General features: G+C 55.7%; 2 protein-coding genes across 6 annotated transcripts in view; both read left to right on the top strand.

The window, feature by feature from the left end:
* Positions 1-445: 445 nt before the first annotated feature.
* LOC147189331 (mucin-13-like) lies at positions 446-3,711 on the top strand. The gene is made up of 11 exons (XM_086099512.1): positions 446-581; positions 673-795; positions 1,079-1,188; positions 1,298-1,356; positions 1,441-1,601; positions 1,777-1,908; positions 2,391-2,436; positions 2,512-2,549; positions 2,691-2,778; positions 3,037-3,319; positions 3,405-3,711. Exons 2-11 carry the CDS (start codon positions 750-752, stop codon positions 3,630-3,632), a joined length of 1,191 nt encoding a protein of 396 aa, XP_085955638.1. The 5' UTR covers positions 446-581; positions 673-749; the 3' UTR covers positions 3,633-3,711.
* A 1,527-nt stretch (positions 3,712-5,238) lies between these two features.
* The window catches only part of ankfn1b (ankyrin repeat and fibronectin type III domain containing 1b), a 47,346-nt gene continuing 25,218 nt past the window's right edge, over positions 5,239-27,366 (top strand). For 3 of the 5 annotated variants that reach the window (XR_015104051.1, XM_086138477.1, XM_086138479.1), the window contains exons 1-3: positions 9,505-10,162; positions 11,736-11,917; positions 12,978-13,198. Coding sequence is in view for 4 of the 5 variants with exons in the window: in XM_086138477.1 (XP_085994603.1) it covers positions 10,044-10,162; positions 11,736-11,917; positions 12,978-13,198 (522 nt within the window). In the remaining variant the exon portion in view is untranslated. Of the gene's footprint in view, positions 5,415-8,564; positions 8,651-8,930; positions 9,183-9,504; positions 10,163-11,735; positions 11,918-12,977; positions 13,199-27,366 lie in introns of those variants that run through there. The other 2 variants (XM_086138478.1, XM_086138480.1) reach the window with 2 other exon arrangements.

The following is a 27,366-nucleotide window of genomic DNA, read 5'->3' as shown; positions in this document are numbered from 1 at the left end:
TAGTTCGGTGCTCGTGTTTTGAGACTGCCACTGAAGGCAAACTATGACCGCGTGCGAAAAGAAAACAATTTTCTTCCTCTCCACACCAAAACAAGGTCCTCACCTAACACGAGCTCAGGAAAGAGTTCCATTCGTTGTTTTAAGCTCGGTCGTGTATGCTTTTGTAAATGAGACCTTCTTTTGGATCAGGTGGTCATTTTGACAGCTCGACCGGGAACCTCGGCGGCATTTTGAACCAAATCGATTCGACGCAATCTCTCATTTTTGACGTTGCCATATTTTTGCAGATGCGGTTCAGCGAGTCGTACCGAACCCAACAAATCCAACCGCATCCGAGCCAGGGAATCCGACGACCCCCGAGCCTGCAAGTCCGACCGACCCGGCTCATCCGACGACCCCCGAGCCGGCAAGTCCGACCGACCCGGCAAGTCCGACGACCCCCGAGTCGGCAAGTCCGACCGACCCGGCTCAATCGACGACCCCCGAGCCGGCTCAATCGACCACACCTGGCCAAAACCATTCTACGCACTCAACCGTTTCTGTCAGTCCACCCACAATTCCTCTGCCCACAGATAATCCAGGTTCTTTGACCACAACTGTAATCCATGCTTTTAGTATTTCAACACCGCTGGAAAGGCTGACATGTTTTTCTGATCGTTTGTTGCCGCCTAGACATATGCGTGCGGCAGCCGTGTCCTGCCGGAAGCACGTGTGAGGCCCGTGCCAATCGAACCCGGGTTTGCTTATGTATGGCTGGTGATTACTACGACGAGGACAGCCGGCGTTGTGAGACTGGCAAGTACTGGTGAAATGGCAGCAAAGGACTACTTTTATCCTAGTGACGCTCCTCGCACACTTCAACATTGTTCCTGGGCAGCGCCCTTAACGTGACGATCAAGGGGTTCGTTCACTGGATTGAGTGAACAAGCACAAATGGCATTCCGATCCACTTTTTGATGCCCGATTCTGAGAAAATGAATCGACGTTGTCAAGAAATGGATATCATTGCATTTATATACAGTATATATATATATATATATATATGTTTTGATGAACTGTATACATTGTCATTTTTCAGCCAAGGTCTTTCCCGGACAACTGCAAGTGCCTGGAATAGCATTCGAAAATGACATGGGAAACAAAACATCGCTGGTATTTCAACGTGCCGCGGAGCAAATTTCTGATGAGGTCAGATTTCTCTTCCTCATCCACGTGGGATTGGCTGATAAAACTCTTTAAAAAAAAAAAAAAAAAAATAGATCAATAAATCAATGACGTATTTCTCTCTACCGCACAGATTGGTTCCCTTTTCAATGAGAGTTCTGGCTACTCGCGTTCAATTGTGTTGGAACTCAAGTAAGTCAACAAAGAATTGGGCTCCTTGGATCTGGCTTCACCGTTCGGGTTTTGCTTCTTTTCACGTCGGCTTTGCCCGTGCAGGTCACTTGAAAATGCAAAAGGACGAGTCGCGGCTGGCGTCGGCGCCTCCGTGGAGATGGTCTTCCAGACGTCGGCTCGAGTCAAAACACGGGACATTGTGAAAGTCGTCGCCAAAGCCTCCGAATGCGACGCGTGTCTTCTGGCGGATTCCACATTCACATGTATGTTTCCTGCAATTCCGTAGGGAGCTCGATAGGGATATCGAATGGGCGTAGTCGGCGCGGCTCCCACGATGACGATCCATATTTTTGACGATCGTTTCGGTTCGCTAGGTAGCTCGCTAGCTAGCAAGTTAGCTACATCTGAGCCCTGCCGTTTGCTTCTTGCTTCGACAAGACACGAGCCTGTGTATGAAGCAACCCTGCGATGAGAAAACGGCGACATGTTCAGCGGGAGACGATGGAAATTTCCTCTGCCGCTGTTCCGAGGCTTACGTCATGACGGACTACAGTCGCAGAGCGTGCGTTGGTAAGTGCGAGATGTCAAGCCTTGGCCTTATAAAGACAATTGTTTGACTTTTGCCAGCTCCGGTCGTGATTTGTGGCCAAATGGGTGCATCAAACCGCTGACGGTAAGACAAAAACTGTCAAGGGGAAAAGCCACAAATGAGAACAGCTGCACTTTAAATATTGGCTGGCCTTGTCATGAATTTGAAGGTGGCTGCTTCATTGTCATATCTATCTCTCTCTCTCTCTCTCTTCTGTTTCGCACACTCCGGGCCACATAGAACGTGGGCAAAGTGTTGCGATTGTTGAAATCTTGGTCCATCACAATTATCTGGCTTTTTATTCGAGGCGCGTCAACTTTGACATCCACTTGAAAGTCGCTACTTTGCACAACTATCTGAACTTGTTTTGAAATGCACAGCGTGAGTACTTTTGTCAGCTCTGCCAAACCGTGCGTGTCCAGTCACATCTATTTGCGACCGTTTGTTTTTTTTTCCTCCGCAGCCTGTCCAAGTGGTCAGACCCCCAACGGAACTCGGCAATGTATCGAGTAGGTGCTTTCGTTGTCATGGAATGCCCTGAAATGATGACACTTGAATCACCTTTTCTTTTCTCTTCTTTTCAGTTGCCCCTTTGGGTATTCGGGGTTTAACTGCACCGAATGTGAGTATGCCCATCTGGACAACTTTTGAAAATCTCGAAAAGCCCGCTGTGTGGATGCAGGAGCCTAAAACGCCATTGAAGTGCAAGCCATCCATCTGTTGTGGTTGTCATGAACCGTTTTGTTGTTGTTGCTGTCGTTAGCATGGAAGCTCGCCTTGGTGATCGTCGGCTCGGCGCTCGGGGGACTGCTGCTCATCGCGGTCGCCGTACTCATCGTCACGTCCACCCGGTGAGTTTTATTTATTCTCGAGCCCCTCCGTAGGCCGATGAACCGTTGACCGAGTCATTTCTGGCGAGCAGAAATTCCAACAACCCGGCCGGTCCCGTTTCCAATCCGAGACCCGCCCTGCGTTACCGATTGCGTTGAATGCGTTGCGCCAAAAGCTGAAATGGCCACTCTTCCCGGAACATACTGATCCCAGGGATGAAATCCAAAGGCGTTATTCAAGGCCGTAACGCGACGTCCTTCTTCCAACGATCCTCTTAGATCTCCAAAGAAGACCTCCAAGAGAAAGAAGAACGATCCCGACGCCGGGAGACCCGACGTGATCCACTTCTCCGATAAGGATCCCCTGGTGACGAGCCGGCCGACCAACGGGCGGGAACCCGCGGCCAAGACCGAGCCGGCCGCGGCCGTCAAACCGTTTGCCGGCGCAGGGGTGCCCAGGATCCCGCGGGCCACGGCGGCCGGCGCCTGGGACGGCGAGACCGGCCTGGAGATGACGCCGAGCAGTAGCCGCCACGGCTCGGTGGCTCAGGGGAGAACTTCGGTGAGTATTCGAGTCGATTCCAAAGGCCGAGCGAGACGTACGGCCTCCCCGTATTTGCGGGTAACGCAATATTCTGCAATTACAGTGGCGCAATGACAACTTGGAGGAGGTGAACGGCGGTCCGTACTCGCGGCCCCGCAACCAGACCGACCCGTACGCCCAAACCCGGCCCTTGAGCAACCCTTACTCGGAATCCCGATCCCCCAACAACCCGTATGCTCGGGATCGGCCCCAGACCGACCCTTACGCTCGGAACCAAGGCCAGAACAACCCAAACTTCTCACATGACAACGAAAGGCCATTCAACTACTGAGCCTGTAGTTTTGTCATCTGAGACAAAACCGGGATTCTGCAATAGATGCGGCTCCGATTTTGCAATAGATGCGGCTCCGGGGAAGGGGGTGGGCGGGGGGGGCTTCATCACCGCTGCAATCTCATTTACCAGCCAATGTAATGAAATAGCTCATTTAGTGAAATCACATTCAATCTGATATTAAACGTCGTCTGGCCCCGTAATGTCTTCCATGTTTTGTGCTTTCATTTTGCACATTTATTCATGTATTGCTGTGTCCGCACAGAAATGTGAGATGCCTATTCTGTTTGGTCTTTTTTTTTTTTTTTTGCGGGTGATATTCAAAGCTAACACCATACATGCTGAGCTGCCACTCAATTCAAGTCGCGTTATGTGCACCTATTTTGATTTTTAAAAAAAACTATTGCGGAGGAGAGGTTTCATTCCAAAAAGGATAGTATTCCTGAGAGACACGGTTTGAGCATCAACACTGGTCTTAAATATCGATTAACATCTTGACTGAAGTCATGTTTCGTTTGAAATGTCATGTACCTAAGCATAAAAAAAACTAAACCATGTAAATTGATACAAAAAAACAGAGCACAACTTTTAGCCAATTAAAAAATTGACACAATTTTATCTTGTATGTAAAAAAATATATATATATATATATGGAAAGAAATTGTAACACAAAAGTATTAGGATTGTAAACACTGGCATTATCTTTTGTGAAGCAAAATGGAAAAATGTTTGTTCGTGTGTGTTGTACATCATTATCAGCAATGGGAATAATTTGTAATCCAATTGATGAAATACAACATGGAGGTTGGATTTGTTGGTGCCTGGCTTTTTTTGGGGGTGCGGGGACACAACAATAAAATGTAATTTCACATTCACTCTAATAGATGGCAGCGGGCGCGCATTTTTAACAAAATTCAAGCAAATTAGCGTACTTTTCTGTGACGGCAAAAACATGCTAATAAAATAATTTTTGGATTGTAACTTGATAGATACCGTATTTCTTCCAGCGATTCCTTGGCGTCTCACTCGAGTCTGCCCTCGTGCCGCGAGCGGTACACACAGTCCGATTTTAGAATCATTGCTCTGCAGTCCAGTCCCAGGTATTTGATGAACTCAAGCGACACTAAAATGTCTAAATTAATTTTGGAATTGGTATTACCTGTGATAAACCACAATGCAGCTTGATTTCCCAGAGTCTTTTTTCGCCCACGCCCCCGGTGTAATTTAGATGTAATTAGGATAGAGTCATTTAACATGTGAAACATTCCGTACATGTGGATTATCTCTTAATGCTGGTGATAGCCTGGTTGTTTGAACCGGTCAAATTCAAAGGATTAGGTTTGGCCACGAAATTCCCAAATGCTCCCTTGGAGAACCTCAAACGTCTCATTAGGATAATTGTCCATTGTGCGATCACTCATCATAATCGACTCGGATTTTTATTTTATTTATTCTCAGAAGAAGAGCTTTGAACCCCCGGTAGAATAAAGTGGCCATCGATCAGCAGACGCAAACGACGCGGCGCCGGGGTTGGCGTGATTTCCATTCTAGGAGCGAGTGAGGCGGGCGGGGCAAAGCATCCTCCTACGGCAACTGAGACCAACCCGGGCGGGGAAATCTCACCCAACGAGCCCACGCGTGGCGCTGCTCTGCGGTTCTCGGCGTCTGTCCACGCCGGTGCAGAAGTCTCGCCGAAAGAAAGCGGACGGCTCGTGGAAGCCGTGGAGCGTGGGATATTATCGGAACGCCGCTTCAAGAGTGAATGCAACGTCGAAAAGAAAGGTACGAAAGGGACTGCACCGCCGCCTTTTTTTTTTTGTTGGTCAACACTTGTTACGCCACTTGTTGTTTTGCCGGGACGCTTAGCAACTATTCCGTCGACACTTTGCACACTCGTGCCCCGGTGTTGCTTGAAAACGCACTTTCGTGTGGTCGCGTGCAAGTTGTTGTCATGACAATGCCGAGGGAACGTCGGGGGGGGGGGGGGGGGAGAGACACAAAAATACGGCAGCTTGAGCGGTGAAACATCTCTCTTTCGACCGAAGCAACGTCCCGCCGACAAGCGTGCACATTCCACAACTAACACACCGAGTCGCTGTGCTTTGCTTGATGTTGTGGATGCAACGACAGTCTGATTTGGTCATTGTTTTCCTGGCAAAACGGAAAGAGGAGCACGGGGAGGGACTCCGGTCCAAAACGAGGGAGGAGGGGGTCTGGGGGGGGGTCGTCCAGTGTGAGGAATATGTGTTGGACTAAGGTGTGTCCTGTGTTTATTCGAGACACTTTGTGACCCGGCTGTGGCCAGGAAAGGGATGCTTTCAGTCGGCCCTTTGCTGTTTTCTAGCAGGCACACAATGACAAAGAAGGAACGGGAGTACCTTCTGACTGAATTAAATTCAGCTCGATATTTTTTCAGGCGTTGTCTGCATTTTGGCAGAATTTTGATCCTTTGACTTTGGCTTTGAAACGTTTGGAAACGGCTCTTGCTGAAACGAATCGCATAGTTGTCCTTTTCATCGAATAATCGTCGCGCGTGGACTTGAACGATGGACAAAGTGGAACGGGGTTTCAAAGTCGAGGCCCTTGCGCCAGACTCGGCCCGCGAAGGCAAATCATTTGCGTCAACTTCATGCGGCTTGCAAATTGTCGTCACTTTGAACAAGCCTTTGATCCAATCAAATGTGCGTCGTGCGGCGTGCGCCGTCATTAACGAGTGCAATGAATTGATAAATCATTGTTCCTTTTTAGCCTTGTTTTTCTGGACTCCAGCGTCGGTACTCGGAATTGAAGACGGGGAGCAAAAATGTTTGTACTCTCTGCCCAAGGGAAACGGCGGGGGAAAACAAAGATTCGCGTGAGCAACATTCGTATGTTGATGCGGGGAATCGGGAGGCTTTGCTTATGTCACCGCTAGCAACGTTTCTGCACGCAATCGTGTGCGAAGCCCATCGATCGGCTGCTGACATGCGTGCGATTCATTCCAAGTGGGCGACTCATGCGATCGACAGCGGTTTGTACTCTTGTGCGAGGGAAGTTGCTCGAAGATGAGCCGCGCCACGCTTTTCATCGGCATCCTCTATCTATCTAGATATACGGTCAAATCTCAAATCGGCCTCACCGTGCAGAGATGCTGGGCTCGATTCCATCTCTGGCCTTCCTGCGTGGAGTTGGCATCTTCTCCCCGCGCCCGCATGAAATTGATGCACGTCAATGGGCTTTTCGAGGCGAAATCCAAGTATCGTTAGCCATCCGTTTGTTTTCAAATGATTAGTTTTCCAGAACAAAGACAAAAGTCCTAGATGCCATGGTTGCTCGAAAGCCATGACGTGTACCTGACGCCGCCATTGTTTTGTGTACGTTGCGTGTCGCGCGTGCCACGATTTCACGGCATTGATGATTTGCCCGGCGCGGCATGCCCGGGCATGCCGCGTTATGGTTTGCAGCCGCGGGGCCTTCTGAGCCCATTGACACGAGCGCGTAAACACGAGCGCGCGCGCGCGAGGGCCGACATCAAAGTTCCATCTGTTTCTTCTGCATGTTTGATGGGACGGGCAGGCGGGCAGCTTCCCGCAGCCTCACGTTCCAGGACGTGGATTGATTGAGCGCTAGTTAGGGTTGTCAAATCTTTCAAGTCCAGGGGGTCCTGCTGGGGGATTAAAAAAAAACAACAACAACCCTCATTTCATCAAAAATAACGACCGACTCGTGGCTTTTGCCATTTTGGGTCGCTGTTAATTACACATCTGACGCGTCGCGTTATGAATTTCCGACTTTGTGAAAGTGCCGCGAATGCGCCACGGTACTCGCGGAACAGGTGTGTCGCCCACCCACAGCCCGTTGCATGGAACTGTATTTGGAGTTTACGTTAAAACTAAGCACGCAACCAAAAGAATCACACGGATTGTATGATTGAAATACGAAACGCGCTTCGTTTTTAAAACACTGCGAGCGTTCACGCCAAAGTCAATGGAGGAACCCGTTCTTATGCTAAGGGCAAATTAGCATCCACGTCGGGAGTGAATTCAAACGCCTCGACGGGTAGGATGACACGACTCAAAAGGCACAAAAAACGAGTCACGTCATAGTGTTGAATCGCACCTTGTCTTCTCTTTACTCCATCCGTGTCCCAAGGAGGCCAAAATGCGCAAAAGCGGACGGCATTTGTTGTTGTTGTTTTCCAGGTGCTATAGTTGTAGTATATTCTCATCTACCTTCCTTCGAATGTATTTTATGCTTGTCCTTTCAAATTACATTCAAAGCAAAGTTTTCAAGGGTTCACAGAGTTTTCCTTTCCCCAAATTCGACGACGCAAAGATATAAGGTCTTTCTGTCCTTTTTTTTTGGGGGGGGGGGGGTCCGTACCAAATGCATTCCCCTAGATCCCAGATCAGTTGAGCAAGACTTGTGAAAATGACATAAGATAAAGGCAAGACTGGATTTTTACCACCGAAATTTGAGACTTGCTCCAAATTTACAGATTAAGACTTGACAGTTGCACGTATTGCCATTTACTCCCACCTCGTTCACAAACAAGTGAGGGGCGGCGCGTGTCGCGAACTGAAATCGGTCCGCACTTGCGGATGAAAGGAGCATCCCGCAACCGGACGCGGCGTTTCCTCTCTCGCCAGATGTCGCGCCTAATGAAGACGCGGGTTCCGAGCGAGAGAGGTGCCGCGTCCCCGCTCAAGCGCCGCGCTGCCGCATCGTGAGCCCCAACGTTCATTTGCTCGCCGGAGGTCATCGAGGTGGCGGTTCCGAAAGCTTTGTCGGTCGCGAAGAAGTTCTTCCTTGCCGTGCGCTGTCGCGTCTCAACGAGTTGAAGCAAAAATCGATCGGCGTAGAACGGGAACATTCCGGAGAAGTCGCGGACTGTCAATTCAACCGTTGAAGTTGTTTCTCGTTGTTCATTTCTCCCGTTTGTGCCTTTCTTAGGTGACGGTCCCAAATTCACAGGAGGACGCGGAAAAACCCGGGGGGCCACTCCCGCCTCGGCTTGCTGGAATGGAGCAACTCATTGCGTAAGTGAGATCGCACGCCTTTGCTCGTTGGCGCTCTTGTCATTAGGATGACAAGTGGACATATTTGTGACCGCGCTCGTATTCGTTGCGCTTTAGTAGATGTACTTCCTGACTCTATTTGGGGGTTTCCTGGAGCTGCTGTTGCCCGTCCTTTAGCGCCGACATGGCGCCGTGAGTGGAGAATGGTCTGGGTTTTTTTTTTTGGTCCGGTGGCTACCGTGAGCTCTGGCCGTGCGGCGCGGCGGGCCCGTTCAAGTGTGGGCGATATCGTCAAGCCGATGAGCTCGCTCGGCTTCACGTATCGAGGGGGGGGGCGGCCGCGTGGCGTCCGAGGCCCGTTGGCACCAAAAGACCGCTAGAGGGCGACGCAGCCCTTCATTTCCTACTTGCGGTCAAAAGTTGGAGGCGGTTGATGCTCCGACGGCGACACCTTGGCGATTTAGTTGCTACGTCTGCTTGTAAGGAGAGGGACGCTGGCGCATAGCGTAGCGGCGTGAACATCTGCCGTTTTCCAGGCTTTTCGATCCAAAAGGTCCTCTCACCCCTTTTTACGCCGCACCGGAAATCGGGCTGAGAATCGCGGCGTCGCTTGTAAACATGAACCCGAGCCTTGCTCAGACTCGCCTCCGTCTCGTCCGCCGCCGATCAAGCGAAGCCACGTCCGAATTGCTTCGGCGTCGAGAATGGGCGCCGCCGCGCGAGGAAGACGCGCAATCCGGGGTGGCGGCCGTTTGGGTCCGCTCGCTCGCCGCCAAGCGCTGCCTCTGCGCATTTGGTGCCGATGAAGAGAACGAGCGAGACCGCGCAGCTCGGCGGGGGCGGGGGCCTCGCGAAGCGTCGGGGGGGAGGGGGGGGGGGCCGCTGTGCAAAAGCTCGCGCGCCGTCAGACGGCCGGAAGACTCTGCCCATTGGTTGAGGCGTCGCCCGCGCTCATCCGGAGGGCACTGCGAAAGAATCGGAGACGAGAAAAACAAGAGCGGCGGGGTTGGGGCGGGCAAGCGTCGCAGCCCCTCGGCTTCAGTGCGCCGCGCGAGGACTGCCGCCGATGCCTCGCCTCCCTCCCGTCTGGCTTCTTCTCGCCGCCTCCGCCCGCTCCTCCTCCTCCTCAGGGGGGCACCGCAGCGCTCCTGCCATTTGCGTCGGGAGACACTTCCCAACGTGACTATTTTGAGACACCGGCCGTGTGCGCGGTAGCAAAGGAGAGCGGCAGAGTGGAGATTTGCTCCCTCTTTTTTCTCTACATCCAGAGGTTTGCGCGAGGGGAGGACTCCGAGTCGCGGCCGTCGCCGAGCCGCGCCGCCTCATCCCGGCCCCAGTGAGTCCGGACGCCGAGTCGGCAGGTCGGCGAGGCGGCTCGGCCCGAGGCGACGGGAAAGCCCCGAAACCGGCCGCCATGGCCACTTTCGGGAAACTCACAGACTACTTTAATCGGCGTAAGTCTCGGGAGGAGCCGCGCGCCGGCAGGAGCTCGCGGCGGAGCGGCAGCTACTGCTGTACGGCGGCGGAAGCCAGGTAACCCGTCGGCCCGCGCGCGTCCGTCTTCGGCGAGCGCCGCTCTTCGGAATGGCCGGCTCGAGCCCAAGAAGGCTGACGCGAATGCGCGCTCGGAACCCCGAACCTCAGTACTGCGAGGCCACGACGAGTCCCTCGTGATTTCCACGGAGCGCCGAATCTCCGCTCGCTCTTGAATCGATGACGCTTGGTATTGGCCCCCGTCGAGGCTCGCCGACGTCAAATCGGAACACCGGAGGGGGCCTCAAAGTCATCCCTCCAAGAAAAGACGGTCGGATGCACGGCTCGGTCAATGCTGTCGGCCGCGATGATTCGAGCGGCGTCGCGTTCCGTTCGCAAGAGGGAAACGCGCGTATCCGAGCGTTGCGGATCACATATCTGAATACGTAGCACGCCGTGGCTGCCTTTGAAAGTGACTGGCTTGGATTCGGCGCGCTCCCATCTTGGAAAGCAAAGCCGACGGTTCGTTTCACGCGACTGGTCATCTACTTTTCGCCGTTCAGTGTCGATGGGCGGTAGCCATACCAAAACCCCGCATCACGTTGTGTCGACACGAGGTCAAAGAAACGGATCGGGACGTCATTTGAGGCTTAGAAGCCGGATTTCGAAATTGACGGCGCGGTGTCCGATGTGTTGTTTTCCTTTTCCAATTGACAGGCTGCCCCCCAAAAATGGACTCGTGACTCAGAAAAGGTGCCGTGGGCAAATCTGTGATTTTCTTTCGCCCGAACGGAGTAGCCACGCGGATCCCCAAAAATCGAAGCCGGCGAGTCACGGCCGCTCAACCGCTGCGCAAATCTCGGCGGCACCCGGCAATTGACGTCGTCTTCTTGTTTTGTTTTGTTTTTCTTCTCATCCATCAAAACACGGCCTCCCGCTTTTCGCGCTCGGCGGAGGTCACAAGCCCCGCGGCGCGTGCGGGCCGTCTCGCAAACGGAAGGCGACCGATCCCCACTGTTCCCGGACAAACGCAGCTTGTGTGTAATTGCCCCATCGTCAGTCAAAGCGGCGCTCGCCGCCACGGCGCTCGCAAGCGCTTGAGCGCGTTTCACTCGGTGCGCTGGAAACGGATGGGCCGCGGGGTCGTCTCCATTCGTCGGGGGTCCGCTTTCTATGCCGGAGCAGTCGAACGGTCTCGCGCCTGCCGATCATCCGCAGATGATTGGACTGAGCGCCGACGCCGATCGATTGGCTTCCCGCCGGGCGCTTTGGTGGCATGAAAGAAAAGCAATTTCCGCTGCTTGTTTTCCCAAATGGCCTCCGACTTGATGATGTCGAGGTGGAAGCCATTTCGCCATTGATCTGTACAACTGCTCTCTTGTCGCTCCTTAACAGTAAACTGCTTTTGCGCGGGGGCGGGTGGTGGGGGCTGTCTGGGGAAAAGGCGCGCGAGCGCTTGCTAATCATTCTGCCAGAAGGCCATCCGGGCCACTCCTCCGGCCGGGCCGGCAAGGGGCGCTTGACGGCTGGCCGGAAGAAGCCGTCCCGCGTGCTTGATGATTTCTTTTTTCTTTTTTTTTTTATTTCCGTCTGGATCGTTGTTTGCAATCCCATTTGCTCTGTTCCCAACCAGGTCGCTGGAAAGGAAGTTGCAGAGACCCGTCCTGGCCAAGTCGCGCACCCTACCCAGCATCCCCCAGTCCCCGCGCGCGTCCAGAGTCCAGCCTTTGGACCTCATCGGCGGAAGTCCCCCTCGCCGAAAGAAGCCACCCGCCGCCGGCAGCCCAAAAGCCCGCGCGCCGCCGCCGCCCGCGGGTGAGCCCCGGATCGCCTTTTGTTGCCTTCCGATCCTTTTCCGGTGCGCTTTAAGAGCTTTCCGGCACGTAGGCGTGGGCTCCGCTCCACGTTGGAAGGGCTCTTAAGGCTTCCTGAAAAGCTCCCGTTCTCCCAAAGTCAGCGATACGACCGCCCCGAGGGGACAAAAGTCAGAGGTGCGCCTCGACCTGGCGTTCTGGCCTACGACCGCGATTATGCAAAAGCGCTTCGTCCTCTGATGAATGACTTGTATTTTACGCCGGGTGTCTTTGTCCCCCCCCCGCCGCCACCGCTCTCTTGTAAAAATATCCAAATGGAGAGAGGAAAGGTGGCCCCTTGTTGCCTAGCAACCGCCGTCATTGACCAGAATGCCGCTGCGCTTCCGTCTCCCCTTCTTGCTCATTATTTTGCCGCCGCCGCCGCTCAAACTTTGTTGTCGTTGTCTTTTTGTGCGCGCGTGACACTCGGTAAAGCCGAGGCACCGTGAGTCTCGTTCGGATCGGGCCGGCCCCGCAGTCTATTGCGGACGCCATCGAGTTGAAGTGCGCGTTTTCCCAAAGCGAGACGCTTGATGACACGACCGCCGTGTCATTCGGGAAGGTTCGGAGCGGGCCTCCTCGGAACGGATACCGACCGGATGCGGATTTGACAAAGGTCGGCGTTTGTGGTCAACTCGGCGGCCGGCGAGCGAACGCGCGTCAACGCTCGCCGCCGGAAGACGAGGCGGCAAACGAATGACTTCCTGCCTCTCTCTCCCCGTCGCTAAAAGAGCCATTTTCATTCGGCGCGTCGACCGTGACATGAGTCGCGCAGCAAAAAATGTGCCAATCGTAGCCACGTCATTTGTTGTCTGTGTGAATGTGGAAGGGGGGGGGGGCGGGGAGTACTTGTCCCTTTCCCCCGTCGAATAGAAGCAGACGGCCACGTTGTTCATCGACCCCTCGAATGGAATTTTGCCGCACGTCCAATTCAATGTGGCCGACCGACTCCGGAAGCGAGGCCATCGCTCCCAGCCGAATGATTATTTGCGGTTGATTTAGATTTGATTTGATTTTTCAAGGCGAAGCGTGGCGCTCGGAGGACGACGACATGGAGGGCGAAGACGAAGCGGAGCCGGGGGGAGCCGCAGCCCGCTCCCAGTCGCCCTTTTCTCACTTGCGGGCACGCGCCGCGCACCTGCGTAAAAGCGTCTCCGCCGACAACCACCTGGACATGAACTGCGACGACAGCTCGGGGGACAAGGCCGCCCGCGGCGGCAAGGCCAAGCTGAAACGCAAATTTGTGAGTCAAAGCGCTCCCTTTCCTTTTGCGTCCGCGCACCGCGCCGGCTTGACAAGGAGACGCGTTTCGTTTCTCGCCGCGACTGAAGATTTCGGCCGGCTCCAAAGTCGAGCGCGTCGTTGCCGTACGGGCCGTCGGCCGGAGAACGCCCGCGGTTCCGTGTCTGTTTTGGGGGGGCCGCAAAGGATTCGTCCGACTCGCCTCGCTCGGCGCGGTCGGCGGAGGGGGCGACAGACGGCGCGCGGACGGTCGGCATGAAAGATTGAGGGCCTTTCTATTGTGCGGGGTAAGCCGAGACCCCGTTAGCAGCCCCGGCGCGCTAATTGCTTCTCCGGTGTCACGGGCGCAACCGGAGCCCCGCGCGCGCGTCGCGTCGCGTCGGCTTTGCTCGGGTGGGCCGTCTTCCCCGCGCGACTCGCTCCGACCCGTCCCGAATCCACAAGTCATCTCGTAGCTTAGCCGCTCGGGGACGGACTCGGCGGCGGACGGGATTTTTCGCCGGCCACGGCGGCCGTCGCGGATCTTCCGAGCCGCGGCCGTTTCGGGGCGAGGCTCGCCGCGGGTTCCGAAAATGAAACGGCCGCATCTCCGCGGCCTCGCTCCTAATGCCGTCGCCCGTCTTCTGTCTCGCGCTCTGATTTGGCAGTCTGCGATTGGTGGCGCATTTGTTGAAATCCTGGCTCAAAAGCCGGAGTCGCCGAATTCCCCCCTCCAAGCGTCGAGGCGACGGATTGCGTGAAAGTGAAGCGCGCGCACGTTTCATCCTTCTGCCTTCTTTGTAATCGTCCGCAGAGGGTGACTTTCCCGCTCGCGGAAGGCGGCGCTCGGAAAGCCGTGACCATCAGTAGAGCGTCACCAGAATGTACTCGGCCCAAGACGCAGTTTTGCGTTCCTAAAAAGGAACTTTGATTGGAATCCGCCGTAACGCTTTGGTGACGAGCGCTTCAAAACTGGAAGGAAAGAAATATTCGCTTCCAGTGTATTGTGCCTCTAATAAATTCAGGGCTCAAACATGATCTGCAAATGAATTCAAGACCTCTCAATGGCTCTTCCCAAATTTCCTCTACAGTGCTGGATTAAAAGAAAAAAGAAAAAAAAAGGCATCGTTGAAAAAGTGTTTGCGTGCTGACCGCTAGAGGGAGCCCGCACAGCACCAGCCTTCCCGGATCATAGTTTGATGGTTGGTTTTTTCATTTGGAGTTTTCTTGCATTTCATTTAGCGGGCGTGTTCGTTTGTATCTGTTGGTTTTTTCGAAAATGCTCCATTTTAGTCGAGTTTTAATTTGAAAAAAAAAAGCATGGTAACGTGCGGTCCAAATTGCAAAAACAAATCTGCTTTTTGAGCTTACACAGCTGCAGTATAATAGACGAGAGTAGCGATCACGAATCAAGCCCAAAGGCTCACGGCTGACATGAAATGACAAAGAGAAGAGAGCTGCCTCACTTCCAATACAGAGAGCAGAATTGTTGTCTTGCAATCATGGACGTGAACGACCACCCCGACAATTTTTTGCTTTCTACCCAGTCACGCTTTGACGTTCTCGGCGTTATCACGTTGCCACCTTGAAAAGGGGAATGCCATTTTTTTGGGTGATGGGGGGGGGGGGGTCGGGGGCAGACCCCGTTTTGTCGCTGTTGAGCGAAGGAGTGGAGAAGCGTCATCCAACTTGATGTAAGTCTCACGGCTCGGTCATTCACCCCAAAGTGCGAATGACTGAATTCCCCAACGGCTTGCACTTAGCGAAAGGGCCGTCGGTGCGTTTGGAGTCAGCCGCCCGTATCCGGCAAGCGTACTCCTTCCATCGGTGGCCACAGCGTGGCAGCAGAAGGCCGTCAAAAAGCAGACCGCGCGAGCCCGTGTCTGCGCTCCGCCGCGCCACCTGAACGGCGGCGGAGCCTCGTCTCCGCCGACTCATTCATCCCGTGGTGGATTCACGGCGAGACAAAGTCATTTTTATTCTTTGGCTTTTGACTCGGCGCGAGACTTGATGTTTTTAGCGTCTTCTCCCGTCCGCCTTCGTTATGCCTTAGGAAGTGATCGTTTGCGGTCGTACGAATGCTTTTTGCTCCGTGTCCGGCGCTTTGTCGACAGCGGCGCTTGAGTTGAGTCATAGCAAGAGGAAACAATCCGGCTGCGCCCGCCTCGGCCTTTTGGAAGAGGAACCCGTCGGCGTATCGACTGGCGGTGTTACTGCGGCGTTTATGCGTGCGTATTTGTGATTTATGAGCAAATGTCAGTCCCGTAACGCGATGCTAATTTTCTGTGAATTTGTCACGACCGTTTTACCTGAACCGCTAGCGTTAGCGCCGGCCATGTTTCGGAAACAAAGTACGCCTTGTTTTTCATGGAAGTGCGTCATTCCTTTCGTCGCGTTTCTCCTTCGACGGTCCCTTTTTTAGGCGAGTTTGCACGGTGGCGTCGATGAATGTGCAATTGATTGGAAACTTTATTGATTGATTGATGATTCATTTTTTTGTATCGCACCTTACTGCCATCTGAAGGACCGGAGTGGAACCGTGTCGACCGTAAAAAGTTTGGAGCGCTCAACCGCAAACCTTTCTGACAAATTGCAGACCTCTTGGAATAGGCATTCATCAACCCCCATTGTCGCGATTTTACTTTGCGTGGGAACGTTTTCTCCTGCCGCTTTGGTTGCCGTCGGCGACGGAGGAAACAATGTCCACCCGCCTCTTTTTTCCAGCTTTCTGCCACCGCTTGTTGCGGTCGTCGCTTCTGCTGACGCGGAGGATTACGGAGTCGGGAGTTCACTAACGACCCTCTCCGAGAAGTCCCTCTTCATTAAATAATCATCGCTTCGACATTAGGGCGGCATTCGGGAACCAATGGAGGGCGCTTGTGCAGTAAGCATGGGGGGGGGGGGGGCAATAAATGCGTCAAATGATGCAGTCGGTGGCAAAGCGACAACCTTTTGGGGCTTACTCGGCCAGCCTCTTGTCAAAAATAGAGCGTCCGCCCCGTCAAGAGTGAAATGCGCGCTTTGTGGCCCTCGGCAGCTGTCGGTGGCTTTTGATGAAGGGGGCTCTCGGCAAGCCCTTTTCCACCCAGAGGCCGCCGCGCGAGGGCTTTGGGCATGCCGGCGAGCTCGCCGACTGAGTCCGCGCGGAGCCGCTCGGGCGCAGCGGCTCCCCTTTTAGAGGCTTCTGTCTGGCGGCTCCGGCGTCACCCTCTTGAGCTTCGGCGCCCACTTGTGGATGAAGTATGGCCGGCGGGCGGCGGCGACGTGCCGCGCTCCAACTTTTTAGAGTCGGGACAAACGCCCTTCCGTACAGTAACTCGGCCGGGCGGGATGCTAGTCCGCCATAGACGGGCTAACCGATGGCATCGAGCCGGTGCTGTTTTAACCCCGGGCCCGCTACATGACCCGACACCCCCCCCCCCCCCCCCAAAAAAAAAGACATTGACATGGGCCGCAAGGTGAATTGTCAAAAAGTGGGCAGAGTGAGGCGGGAGGTTGGATGTGGAACCTTTCTCCATATTCCAAGATAGACGATGAAAAGAAAAAGAGCAGTTCTCTTGAAAACGCCGTCGTGAAGAAAGATCATTCCGTTTTGGAGGTTTCCTCCGCTTTGTGCCGATTGCGCAAGACGGCGCACGAATGTTCCTCAAGGAAGTGCTCGAACAAGCGTAGCTCGCTTTTTGTGGCGTTTCCGGCCGCTGTCGAGCGCAGAGCCGGATCTGCTCCGCGAGAGGGCTGTCGGCCACCCCAAAAACAATCCTCGGCTCTTTTCTTGAGCACCTTCGACAGAAAGCCCACAAACGGTATCGACCGTTTCTCGGCCCCGCCGGGGTGGGTTTCCCACGGTTGACGAGCTTGAAAGTGGCCCTCTTCTGTTTGCGGCCCTCCAACGAAAACGTTTGGACACCCCCCCTCAGTAGACGCAGCGGACGCCGGTCAAAGGGAGCACTTCTCAGAGTCTCGGGCGCAAAGGCGTTTCTTTGAAAGCGGCGACTCCCCCCCCCCCCCCCCTCCCCTCCGCAGACTCTCTGTCTGCGCTGAGAAAAGCGGGGAGCGGGGCAGGCTGTTTATTTGTTGTTGAGGTTAAAACCTTCCCCCGCAATTGACATTCCGGTAACACTTTCCAATAATGGGGCGAGCAATTTCCTTGAAATGGATGCGCGTCCGCCACAAGGCGGAACGGCGCTTGGAGCTTTCACTCACCCGCGGCTGACCTCCGCTCGGCCCGCCTTTCTCGGGCGTGCGCGCGTGCCGGCGGGAGAAATCGGTGCTTGCTCCGTTGAAACGAATTGAATTGAAATTGAATCCTTGTCATCGACCGAGGAAGTGCCTTCGAATGCTCATTTGCGGGCCCGCCCGCCTGCCCCCGCCCGCGTGCGTATCTGTGTATGAAGTGTGAGTGAGTGGCGGTACGATGGAGAGAGTCGGCGTGCTTGATTGTGTGAGTGACGAGTGCGCGAGTGTACGCAGGCGTGCGCCTCGGCATTTTTCCCATATTTTGTCCTCTCTCTTTTCTGCCAGCGCCCAAAGCGAGCCAGCAAGCAAATATTTTCACCTTCGTTCATCCCCGTGCGCTCTTCGGTGACAGCGGCACCACGGAAAATCGTTTTTGGGACATATAGCACCAAGCTAGCACACTTTGTGCTTATATTAAATACATGACATCGAATTGTCTTTTTAATGTTTGATTTTAAACTTGAACTGGGAGTGGCAATTAACAGCCTGAAGCCTCTTTTTTTGGACAAATAACTCTCCAGTAGTTTAAAAAAAAAGGGGGGGCCATTTAGAATTTTCAAATTTGCAGTAACACCCCCCCTCGAGAACGTGTATGCGTAAGCACGACTGTGCGTGTGGCTGCCGGCAGACGCCGGCCGGTTCCCGGCCTTGTCGTTGCGTCTCCCGCGCGGCCTCTGATGTGGTTGGCGGCTGCGGCTTCCATTACGGGGCGGCTGGCGCTCGCCCTCTTCTCGCATGTCTACGTAAACACGGCGCTGTGCTCAGAAACGAAGACGCGCTCGGCGGACCGGCCGCGTAGACGCCCACGCGCCCGCGCGGACGGAAAGACGGCGCGCGCGGCGGCGGCGGCCCGCCAAAGCGTCTGTCTGAATGCGCGCCGAAGACTTAATCGGCGCACGCGACGCCCTCCTTGGCGTTGGTGGGCTCCCGCCATCCCCCATATCAAAGACAGATGTTGGCTGCGGTTCCATCGTACCGCCCGTGCCTGTAAAAGCTTGCGAACTCGCGCCGGCATTTGTGAGCCATACGCTCAAGACTGCGCGTGAGAGAGGGACGCTGTTTTTGCGAGCGCGTGCCAGTGAGATGATGTGTCGGACGGAAAGAGAGACAAAGAATACCAGTGCGCACGCGCGTTGCCGCGAAAGGCAGAGAGGGAGAGGATATTCGTCATCATCGGAGGCTCTCCTGACCCCTAGCGGTTGCTTGTTGAATAGAACATTTGGCATGAAATATTGCGTGTCTCTCAGGTTGCAAAGGTGTGCGATATGTTGCAAAAGTGCAGCCAACTTGGAGCTCGCTCGCCTTTCGCGCCAAAGAAGCACATCCGCGTTCCGCGTTCGCATGCCGGCGAACGCGGAACGCCATTTGCGGCACTTGTGAGCACCGAAGGGCTGTTTACGTCCTCCGCCGAGACGTTTTCATCGAGTCCGATCAGTAGCCTTGATCTTTCAAACGGCGCGCGTCCGATTTTGTCCGCGCTTCGCCGAGCGCCGCCGTTCTTTGGTGCCGAAGACCGCGGCCTCGCCTCGCTCATTTTTTCAGGCGGGCCCGTCCGTCTCTTTAAGGCGCGCGCCGGAGTGAGACCTGGGCGGGCTCACCGCGAGGCTCCCTTCATAGCGGCTCCATTTTGTTCTTCATGAAATGGCGCTCAGTGGCCGAGGGACTGGCAGGCACCCAGCTCCCCGGGAAAGCCAAGAATGCCCGCCTTCATTTCGCGACAAACGGCGATTGGCCGAGGAGGGCCGGGCTTGCTCCCCCGGTGCCGCTCCGTCCGAAGGCCGTCGCGCGGCGGCGCCGACCTAGATTTCTACACCGGGCGCTCCGAAAGCGTTTCTTGATTTTCAGCTAACCGCTTTCGCTCATATGCCGCCTCCCAAATTGCCCCCCACCCCCGTGTTGAAATTTGCCACGCTGCGGCTTTTGTTTTTGTTGTTGTTGTCGTTTGTTTTGTTGTGTTTTTGTTAGCTTGAGAAGTCTCCGCGATGGATCGGCTGCCACTTTGTGAGTTGTTGACTAGCTCTGGTTTCTTGCACATTTTCAAGCAAGCCTTTACAGCGCCACTAATGACCCCCCCCCCCCCCCCCCCAGTACATATGTACGTACACATTCTGGACACTCGCTTGGCGACACAGACACACCTGTCATTAGTTACACGCGTACACATTCTCCACTCATTCACCCCCCCACATATGCTCTCGTTATACTTCCTTTCAAACCCAGCACACGAGCCACCAAAATCAAACACACGATTGCATCCAAGTAGTCCCTGCGCAACCCAACACACTCTCACTCCCTTTCACCCGGATCTTTTTCTTGGTTTCTTTTTTGTGGGTTTTGCCCTGCCGGCGACATCGATAGCAGATCAGACTAAGCGAAATACCCCCCCCCCCCCCTAAAAAAGTCCCAAACAAACAAAAAAAGGGTTTTATTCAATCAGTTTTTTCCCCCCAATGATTGGGGCCCTCGGTGTTTTGAAGATGATGCATGAAGCATTCGCTCACGCCTGTGCGTGTTTTTGGAACGTGGGAGAAAGCCACACAGAAAGGGCAAGTCTGAGGTTCAATCCCTGAACCCAAAACTGTGAGACAGATTAGCTAACCGCAAAAACCCCCCAAAAAACTGTTGTAATAAAAAATGTTGGTACGCGACGGGGACGGTGGGGTGGGAGCAAGAGGGAGAGAATGGGAATTTTCAAGACGCGCCTCCCTCCTTGCCAAGTCCAAAGCGCGTTTAATGAGATACAAGGGGAAGGCCGCAGCGATGAGTGAGCAAGCAGAATAGGGCGAGATTCTTTAGGCCCCGTCCCCTAATTGGCTGACTGACTACAGAAAGACAACACTGTCTCTCTTTAATGCGGGCGGGGTGAAAGGTCACTGTATTGCATTTGTAAGGTCAGCGGTGGAGGTCGCGCTCAGCTCTGGGCCTTCCTGTTGCAGACAGCGAGGTCATGCCACCTACATCGAGCCCAATTATCCCCGCCAACTAATCACCGCTCGCCTCGTTCCGCCGCTCTCGCGCGCGCGCGCACGTGTATTGTACAATGCATGTCTTTCCCAACGCTCGCTCGGGTCTTTTCAATCCCAGGGAAGAAAATAGGGACCCGCCCGGCCTGAAATCGTCCCCTGGAAAACTGCCCACGGCGGTGCCTAGAGATACCAGTTTCATTCGGCGTGCGAGTGAATGGAAATGCCTTTCTTCCGCCCCCCCCCCCCCCCCCGAAAACCAAAACATCTTGCTTGTTGGTTTGGGGCGGGGGGGACCGCTCAAGCTTTCGCGCCCTGGAGTTGTGGCCGGTCGCTTTCTGGAATCTGAATCGGTCTCCTTCCTCGGATTCACTTTTGAGGTTGCGCCGACCTCGGTTCCCTCCCGAGAAGCTTTGGGGGGCTCTTCTCCGCCGACTCGGATCCGCGAGCGGAAGCTCGGCCTGACCTCCTGTCGAAAAGCAAGGCGTAGCCCTCGGCGCTCACCCTCTCCGTACGAGCGTCGCACCCCCGCTGACTTGAAGGCGAAGCGCACCTGCACGCGAGAATCAAAGAGCGAGATATTTGAAGGTGGAGCTGAGCCGGGCCCGGCTCATGCCCCCTTCGCTAAGGCGCAATGCCACATAAGCTCCCATTAATACAGGAATGAGTTGAATTTAGCTCAGTCTGCCGCGCCCCCCCGGCCCGGCTTTCCATGAAGTGTGTGCGCAACACTTACGGAAAAGCTCCGGCATGCCCGCCCCCCCGCCCCGCGTTCTCCTTTGTTCTCTAACTATAGCCGCAGCCGTGCCGAGGCCCGGCGACTTAAATAGTCCGCCGTAAAACAAGTGATAATGAACATGAAAAGCGCCGAGCAGACCAGGCAAAAGCACGCCACGCTCTGTCCTGAAGTAGGGCCACGGACCGCGTACCGGATAAAAGCCCCACAATCTTCGACCTTTGACCAGGCGACAGAGAAGCGTGTTGTCCGCAAGGCTGCCAAATTTGAACGGACGAAACCAATGGCCGAGTTTTTGCCGCAGCGGGCCTTTCCAGGAGGCGCTCCCAAGCGGGAACGGCAGCTTCACAAGTCCCGCCGCCGTCTTCGCGCATTCCCCCCCCCCCCCCCCACCCCTCAAACGTGTCGACGCTATTCCGAAACACATCTCATCACTCCAAGAGTGAGTTGAGTGGAAAGCACGGCGATCTGCTTTCGTGAAACGCAAACGATACGATGGCCGCCCGAGAGAGAGAGAAACGACCACGACTAAAGTAGGCCAAGTCAAAAGTATTTGTACTTTCTGACTTTCCCCCTCCGGTTGTGAAACGTGAGCTTCCCGCGTCACAGACGCACCGCCGGTCGCTCGTTGAGCTTCGCATCTGTCAGAAAGCCCAGCGGACCCCACTGACAGAATCCCCCCCCCACCCCCGTGCTCACGCACGCACGCTGGTCTGAGCCCAGACTCAAGTTGTTGCGTTTTTTTTCTTTTTGGCGAGCGTCTCCGGCCCACCCAAGAGGGAAGCCTCGGAGGAGGCGGTGCCGTCGCCACCGCCGTTGGCGGTGCGGCGGGGGGGGGGGGGGGGACAAAGCCTTATTTCAAACTTGCCGAAAACAGGGGTCTTTATGCCGCGACGCGGGGCCCCCTCCCGCGGAGGGAGATGTTATCGCCAAGATGCAATATCCACCTCGGGCCGGGGAGCCGGCGGCATAGGCCTCCAGTGTTGCGCTAAGTAGCCCGGGGCGCTGACCTCGCTAATGAAGTCTGCTGCGCCCCCCCCCCCCCTAACCCCCGCCCCTTTTGGTCTGCCCGCTCACATGGACGTGTGTGGCTCTCGCCTCCATCTTCCTCCCTCTGTCCCGTTTTCGCTGCGTTTCTGTCGGCCTCCGTCGCCCGTTGACCGCCCGGCCGCCTCGTGCGCTCCTTTTGGACTTTGACCCTTTGCCCCCCCTCGTTCAAGCTTGGCGCGGCGGCAAATGAAGGCGAATGGCGATCGGGCTGGAAAAGAAGGCGGCCGTCCCGCATTCCTGCCTCGAGCCCGTTGGCCCGCCGAGAGGATGGGCCTCCTTTTCCACAGTTGCGTCTCGCCCCCCCCCCCCCCTCCCGAAATGAAATCGGATGAAAATCCAAATGCCTCGTTTTGACAACTGACGTCAGAATTGGAGTGCGGTTTGCAGCGATGCGCAACTTCACTTCCCAATGTTTGAACTTTTGCTTCGGGAGAAGTCCAACGATTAGAAGGGCGAGTTACCGTAAGATGCGCTCTTGCGTCGTGCCATTTTCGGAAATTCCAAAATGGGGCGGGGGGCATCGCTTTGAATAATATAGCATCGCGGCTCACTTGACGGGGCGGTCGTTCTGTTTTTGCTCCGAAGCGGTTGTTGGGGACCGATGCAGCGTCTACGTCCGCCGCAGCCCCCCCCCCCCCCTCCCAGAGGGCCAAAGTGTAACGTTTGCTTTTGCGCCCGCCGGGTTCCAAGATGAAAGGGGCTTTGCGGGATGACACGAGTCTGTGAGGAGGGCCGCGTGGCGGGGAGGCTTATATCTCTTTATCCTGTCTGGCGCGCCGCGGCCGGGCTGGACCCGCGTCAGCTGTTGGCTTTTCTCCGGCTGCCAGCCGTCGCGCAGCCCGCCCAAAGATGGGCCGTCTGCCGGCGGATGACCTGGGCCCGCGCCGTTTGCTTCCCCCTCGGCTCTGCAGATGCGAGCGCCTCTCGGAGCCCTCACCTGAGCGCGGCGGGGCGGGGCGGGGCGGGGCGGGGCGGGCCGACTCGGCCTTTGGCGGCGGTCGCAGGGCGGGCTGCCTGCCGGAGGCGAGCCGGGATTAGGCGGCGGCTGGCGGTTATTGATTCAATTCGGGATGCTTTTTTACCGCGAGCCGCTTGAGGCCGGCGGACGTGCTCGGTTCCTGCGATGGGCCCTGATCCCCCCCCCCCCCGCTTATGAAAGTCATGTGCCTTTTGTGGTGGAGGAGATGCCCCGAATGCCCGCAGCGCAGCGGCGGGGGCATCTGTCATGCGTGCGGAGGCCGCAGTCGGCACCGGGATCAGGAGGGCTCTGCGTGTTGGCTGCGGGTGCCGAGAGCCACACTCGAGAATGAGTCGGCATGCTTTTGGTATGCCGCTGCAATTTGCGCCGCTGGTGGCGAGCCGCGGGTGCGGGCGCAGTGACCCCCCACCCCCACCATTTCTAACCGTCTTTGTTTCGAAACTATTCCTGAGGTGCAAATCAATGACTAGTTGCAAAGGAAAAAAAAGCTTTGGCGCATAGAACGTCGGAGGTTGCTTTTGTGTCTCTCGAGGTGAACCTTTATTGCAGTCAAGAGTTGAAACGACGTCTTGAAGCTATCGCGGGTGGCTTTGTAAAACGTGGCCCGCGTCAGTGGGATTTGTCGTTCTGCATCGGAACAACTCAAGAAAGAATCTCATCGTGGAAAGCGAGCCATGCAAACTAAGGAAGCCAGTTGCTGAGATGCTCTGCGAATATGAGCCATGATAGCCGGCCATCCGGCGCCATTCCGTTCTTTGCCCCCACCGCCGCCGTCTCTGAAAATCACGTGCGGACAGACGCAGGGGCCCAGCCGCGCAGATATAGAGCCAGGTGGCGGCGGGGGCGCCGCAATCTACTACGTTAGATTGCATTGCGGCAAAGCTTCGGCATCGTTGGCCTACGTGGGAGGGCGGCGGGCCGGGTCGCACTTTTTGTAAAGCGCTCGCTGCAAATTCCAAAGGTTTATTAGCTGAAGAATGCGACCTGCTTTTTTGTTTTGTTAGCCTCGGCCGCGACGTAAATGTTTCCCTTGTTTTCGTCCGCTGTGGATTTCTGGGGAACAGTCGACATAGCGGCGTCCCTCCGACAGTGCCGCTTTCTTGGCCCGTGTGAGTGTCTTTGTGTTTGCAAAGGGCTCTCAAAAGGCCTCCTGTACAATGCCCCCCCCGCCCCCACCCCACGACCTCCGGTAGCTGCGCCGCGCCAGACGTGATCGGCGTCTCCTCCTTGAAGCCGTTTGCCTGCGCCGTGCTCTCGCCGTCTGCTTTTTAACGGTAAGCGGGACCTCCCGGCCGCCCTCAATTAGACCCTTGTCGAGCCCATAAACATTCCCTATTTTGGAATTTATGAAGCGGACGCCGGCAACGGACGGCGCTCGCATCCTCCGCGATAGGTGGGAGGCGGGGAGTCTCAAAATTCCACAGGGAAGCCCGATCCAAATGCCGCCGCGAAGGCTTTGTGATGAAAGAGCATCTTGTCCAAAATGCAGGAAGGAAGGAGGAAGGAGCCAGCGCTTTTGCAACACTTTGTGCTTTGCAAGAAGAGATTGACTCCGAGCGGAGAAGCTCTCCGTCCTCGATGCGACGCCGACGCGCCACTTTCTGCATCTCGTCGAGGGATGATGCGAGAGCACATTGCGGGCCCGCCGGCCCCTTCCCTCCCACCCTTTCCTGACTTCAGTCTTTCCTTCCCCCCCCCCCCCCCCCCGCCCCCCCGCGCTCGACCGACACGGCACCCGGCGGGCAGGAGACCGGCCTCGGGATTCTGAGGCGGCGCCCAGACTGGGATTATTTACAAGAGCCGTAGCGCTGCAGACTGTGGTATTTCTTCTTCCAAATGCCTTGGAAAGGGAAGGCAGAATCTCCGGGCCCGTCGTCTCTCGCTCTCTTTTCCTCCGACGGTGCCTCGCTCCTTCTTTCTTTCTTTCTTTGCGAGCTCAATACACTTCCTCTCACAGGCGTGAAGATTTATTGCACTCGCGCGACGACTGCTTGGAGTCGTTTCGGATGTTAGTGCGCCGAGGCCTTCCAAAAAATCAACAACAACAACAAAAGAAGAAAAAAAAACGCGTCCGTCTTGCATTTCAAGTTTTTTTCAAGAAAAAGTCGAGCGATGATGTCAGGCTTGCTAACACAAACCCCAATTTTGCTCCACCGGGCCGACGCGCGTTGACATTTTCAACGTTTGCACTCTAATGGCCCCCTGTTAGCACTCGCCTAACCTTTGACAAAGCCAAATGTTTCGCAGGCGCCGTTGCCGGCCCGCCTCAGACATTTGAGCCCGTCGCCGGGTGCCAAGAGGGCGGCAAATTGCACCGATGAGATCCGGCGCCGATGCCGCCTTGCGCAATAGCCGGCGCTTCACTGATATCGCAAACGGTGTAAATCAGAGGCTCGGAGGTGGTAAAAGGGCGTCATGAAGGGAATTGGGCGGGGGGGGGGGGGGCGTTGGCTCTGAGCTTTTGAGTTTGTTTTCTGAGCAGCGCGAGGCATTGCGATGTCAGCGGGGGGTCCTTTGCCATCTTGGATGTCGCCACCCGGATACCGAGGCCAAAACGGACCAAACCGGAGAGGCCGTCGGGGGGGCAAAACTCAGCCATCGACTCGACTCAATTTTCGATGGACTCGACTTTTCAAATAAAAGCCTGCTGCGGCTAACCATAGATTGCCGTGCTGCCTTGAGTTCCATTCGGTTTAGCGTTTACGTAATGAGGCGCTCCGGCAGACGAGGTCGTGTCGCGGGTGGCCACGGCAACCGCGGCCGGTGCGCGGGGAAGGCCCGGAGAACGTCGATTTGTGCTTTTGGAAAGATACTGTCACAATTGAGTCCGGCCGTGAAACCCCATTGAGATTTGCGTTGCGGTTGTCGTTGTTGTTGTTGACGAAGCGAGGCCTCGTGGCAAAGGCTTTTTATTTGATTTTTTTTTTCTTTTTCGCGCGAGGGAATTAGCGCCGGCCCCCGAGACGCCTCCGAGCTGTCGGGATACACATTGGACGAGCCGCAAAAATGAGCCTCTGGCCGGCGCCGGCCGCCCCTCCGGCTTTACACAAACAGACTCCCGCTCGCAGTGGAAAAGTGTGACCGGAGACGTTTAAGGAACGTGTCGAGAGGTAGAACCGTGATGGGAGAAATTCGGGAATCGGCGGTTTGTAAATTCATTCCCCACCCCCCTCGTCCCCCGCGCTCGGTCGGCCGAGCCAAACCGCAGAGGGTGAATCAGTTATCCTTGTAAACAGGCCACAGGCACACAACGGCGCCTCGGAGAAAAGAGTGACGGATTGAAAGCGAAGTTTCGGGAGCGAATGAGGCACTGGGCGAAGCGGCGTTTCACGTCCAACTTGTCTTTACACGGAAAGCCCCTTCGCGACACCTCCAAGGCTCGCTTCTTCTGATCGTTGTTGTTTGGCTGACGTGGAATCGTCGTCGTTTTGGAACCGGCGCGTCGGAGGCGACCGCGGGAGATGTCGAAAAAACGTCACATGGCGCTCGTAAATAACAATGACACTGCGGCTTGTTGTCTGGAGATGAACATTATATGCTCAATGGAGTGGCGGTTTGGCACGCTTTCTCGACATGAGGACTTGGTCTGTGGCTCGCACATCAAAAGCTTTTTTTCCCCTTCTCATTAGCGAGGGCTGCCATGAAACGTCAGCTCTCGACATGTTAACAACCGGCACGCCATCGAGTTTTGCGGCACATTCCTGCGGCGGCGGCGGCGGCGGCTCTCGCTTTGGCGCGGCTCGGCCGGGCCCCGCGCGATCCGGCGCGAGGCCTCGCTTTTTCCCCGCAGCTTCTGCTAGTCATTAGCGAGCGCCGCCGATGCGCTTTGTCGGTTAAGGCCGCGCGTTTTCAAATGAGGGCTCGCCGTGTCTTTACACCCGCGCTCGCGGCGTCTTCCGACACCTTGACGGCGGCCGGCCCGCTCGCGAGGCAACGCTGAAAAAGCGGCCTTCCCGTTTTTGAATGCTTCCTCGTGAAAGGACGCCGACGTTTCGACAGTCCCGTCGCGGTCCGACTCAGCCATTGATTTCTTTTGCTTTGGCGAGGCACAAATGCCGCCGAAAGTGCCAAGGAGCCATCCGGCTTCGGTGGAGCTTCCGATTGCCGCCGCGCGAACGCCACTTAGCGCCTTGGAGAAAATTCTTCATCGATGCGCGCCGCTCACGGGCACTCGCCTTTCGGGGGCCGAGCGTGAAAGGCTCGCCGCGTAGCGCCGCCGGCGGCGG

Source organism: Hippocampus guttulatus, chromosome 19 (assembly GCF_054856545.1).
Source record: "Hippocampus guttulatus isolate MCC_2025c chromosome 19, RoL_Hgut_1.0, whole genome shotgun sequence".
Classification (NCBI taxonomy): domain Eukaryota; kingdom Metazoa; phylum Chordata; class Actinopteri; order Syngnathiformes; family Syngnathidae; genus Hippocampus; species Hippocampus guttulatus.
This window is presented reverse-complemented; position numbering and strand designations above follow the sequence as displayed.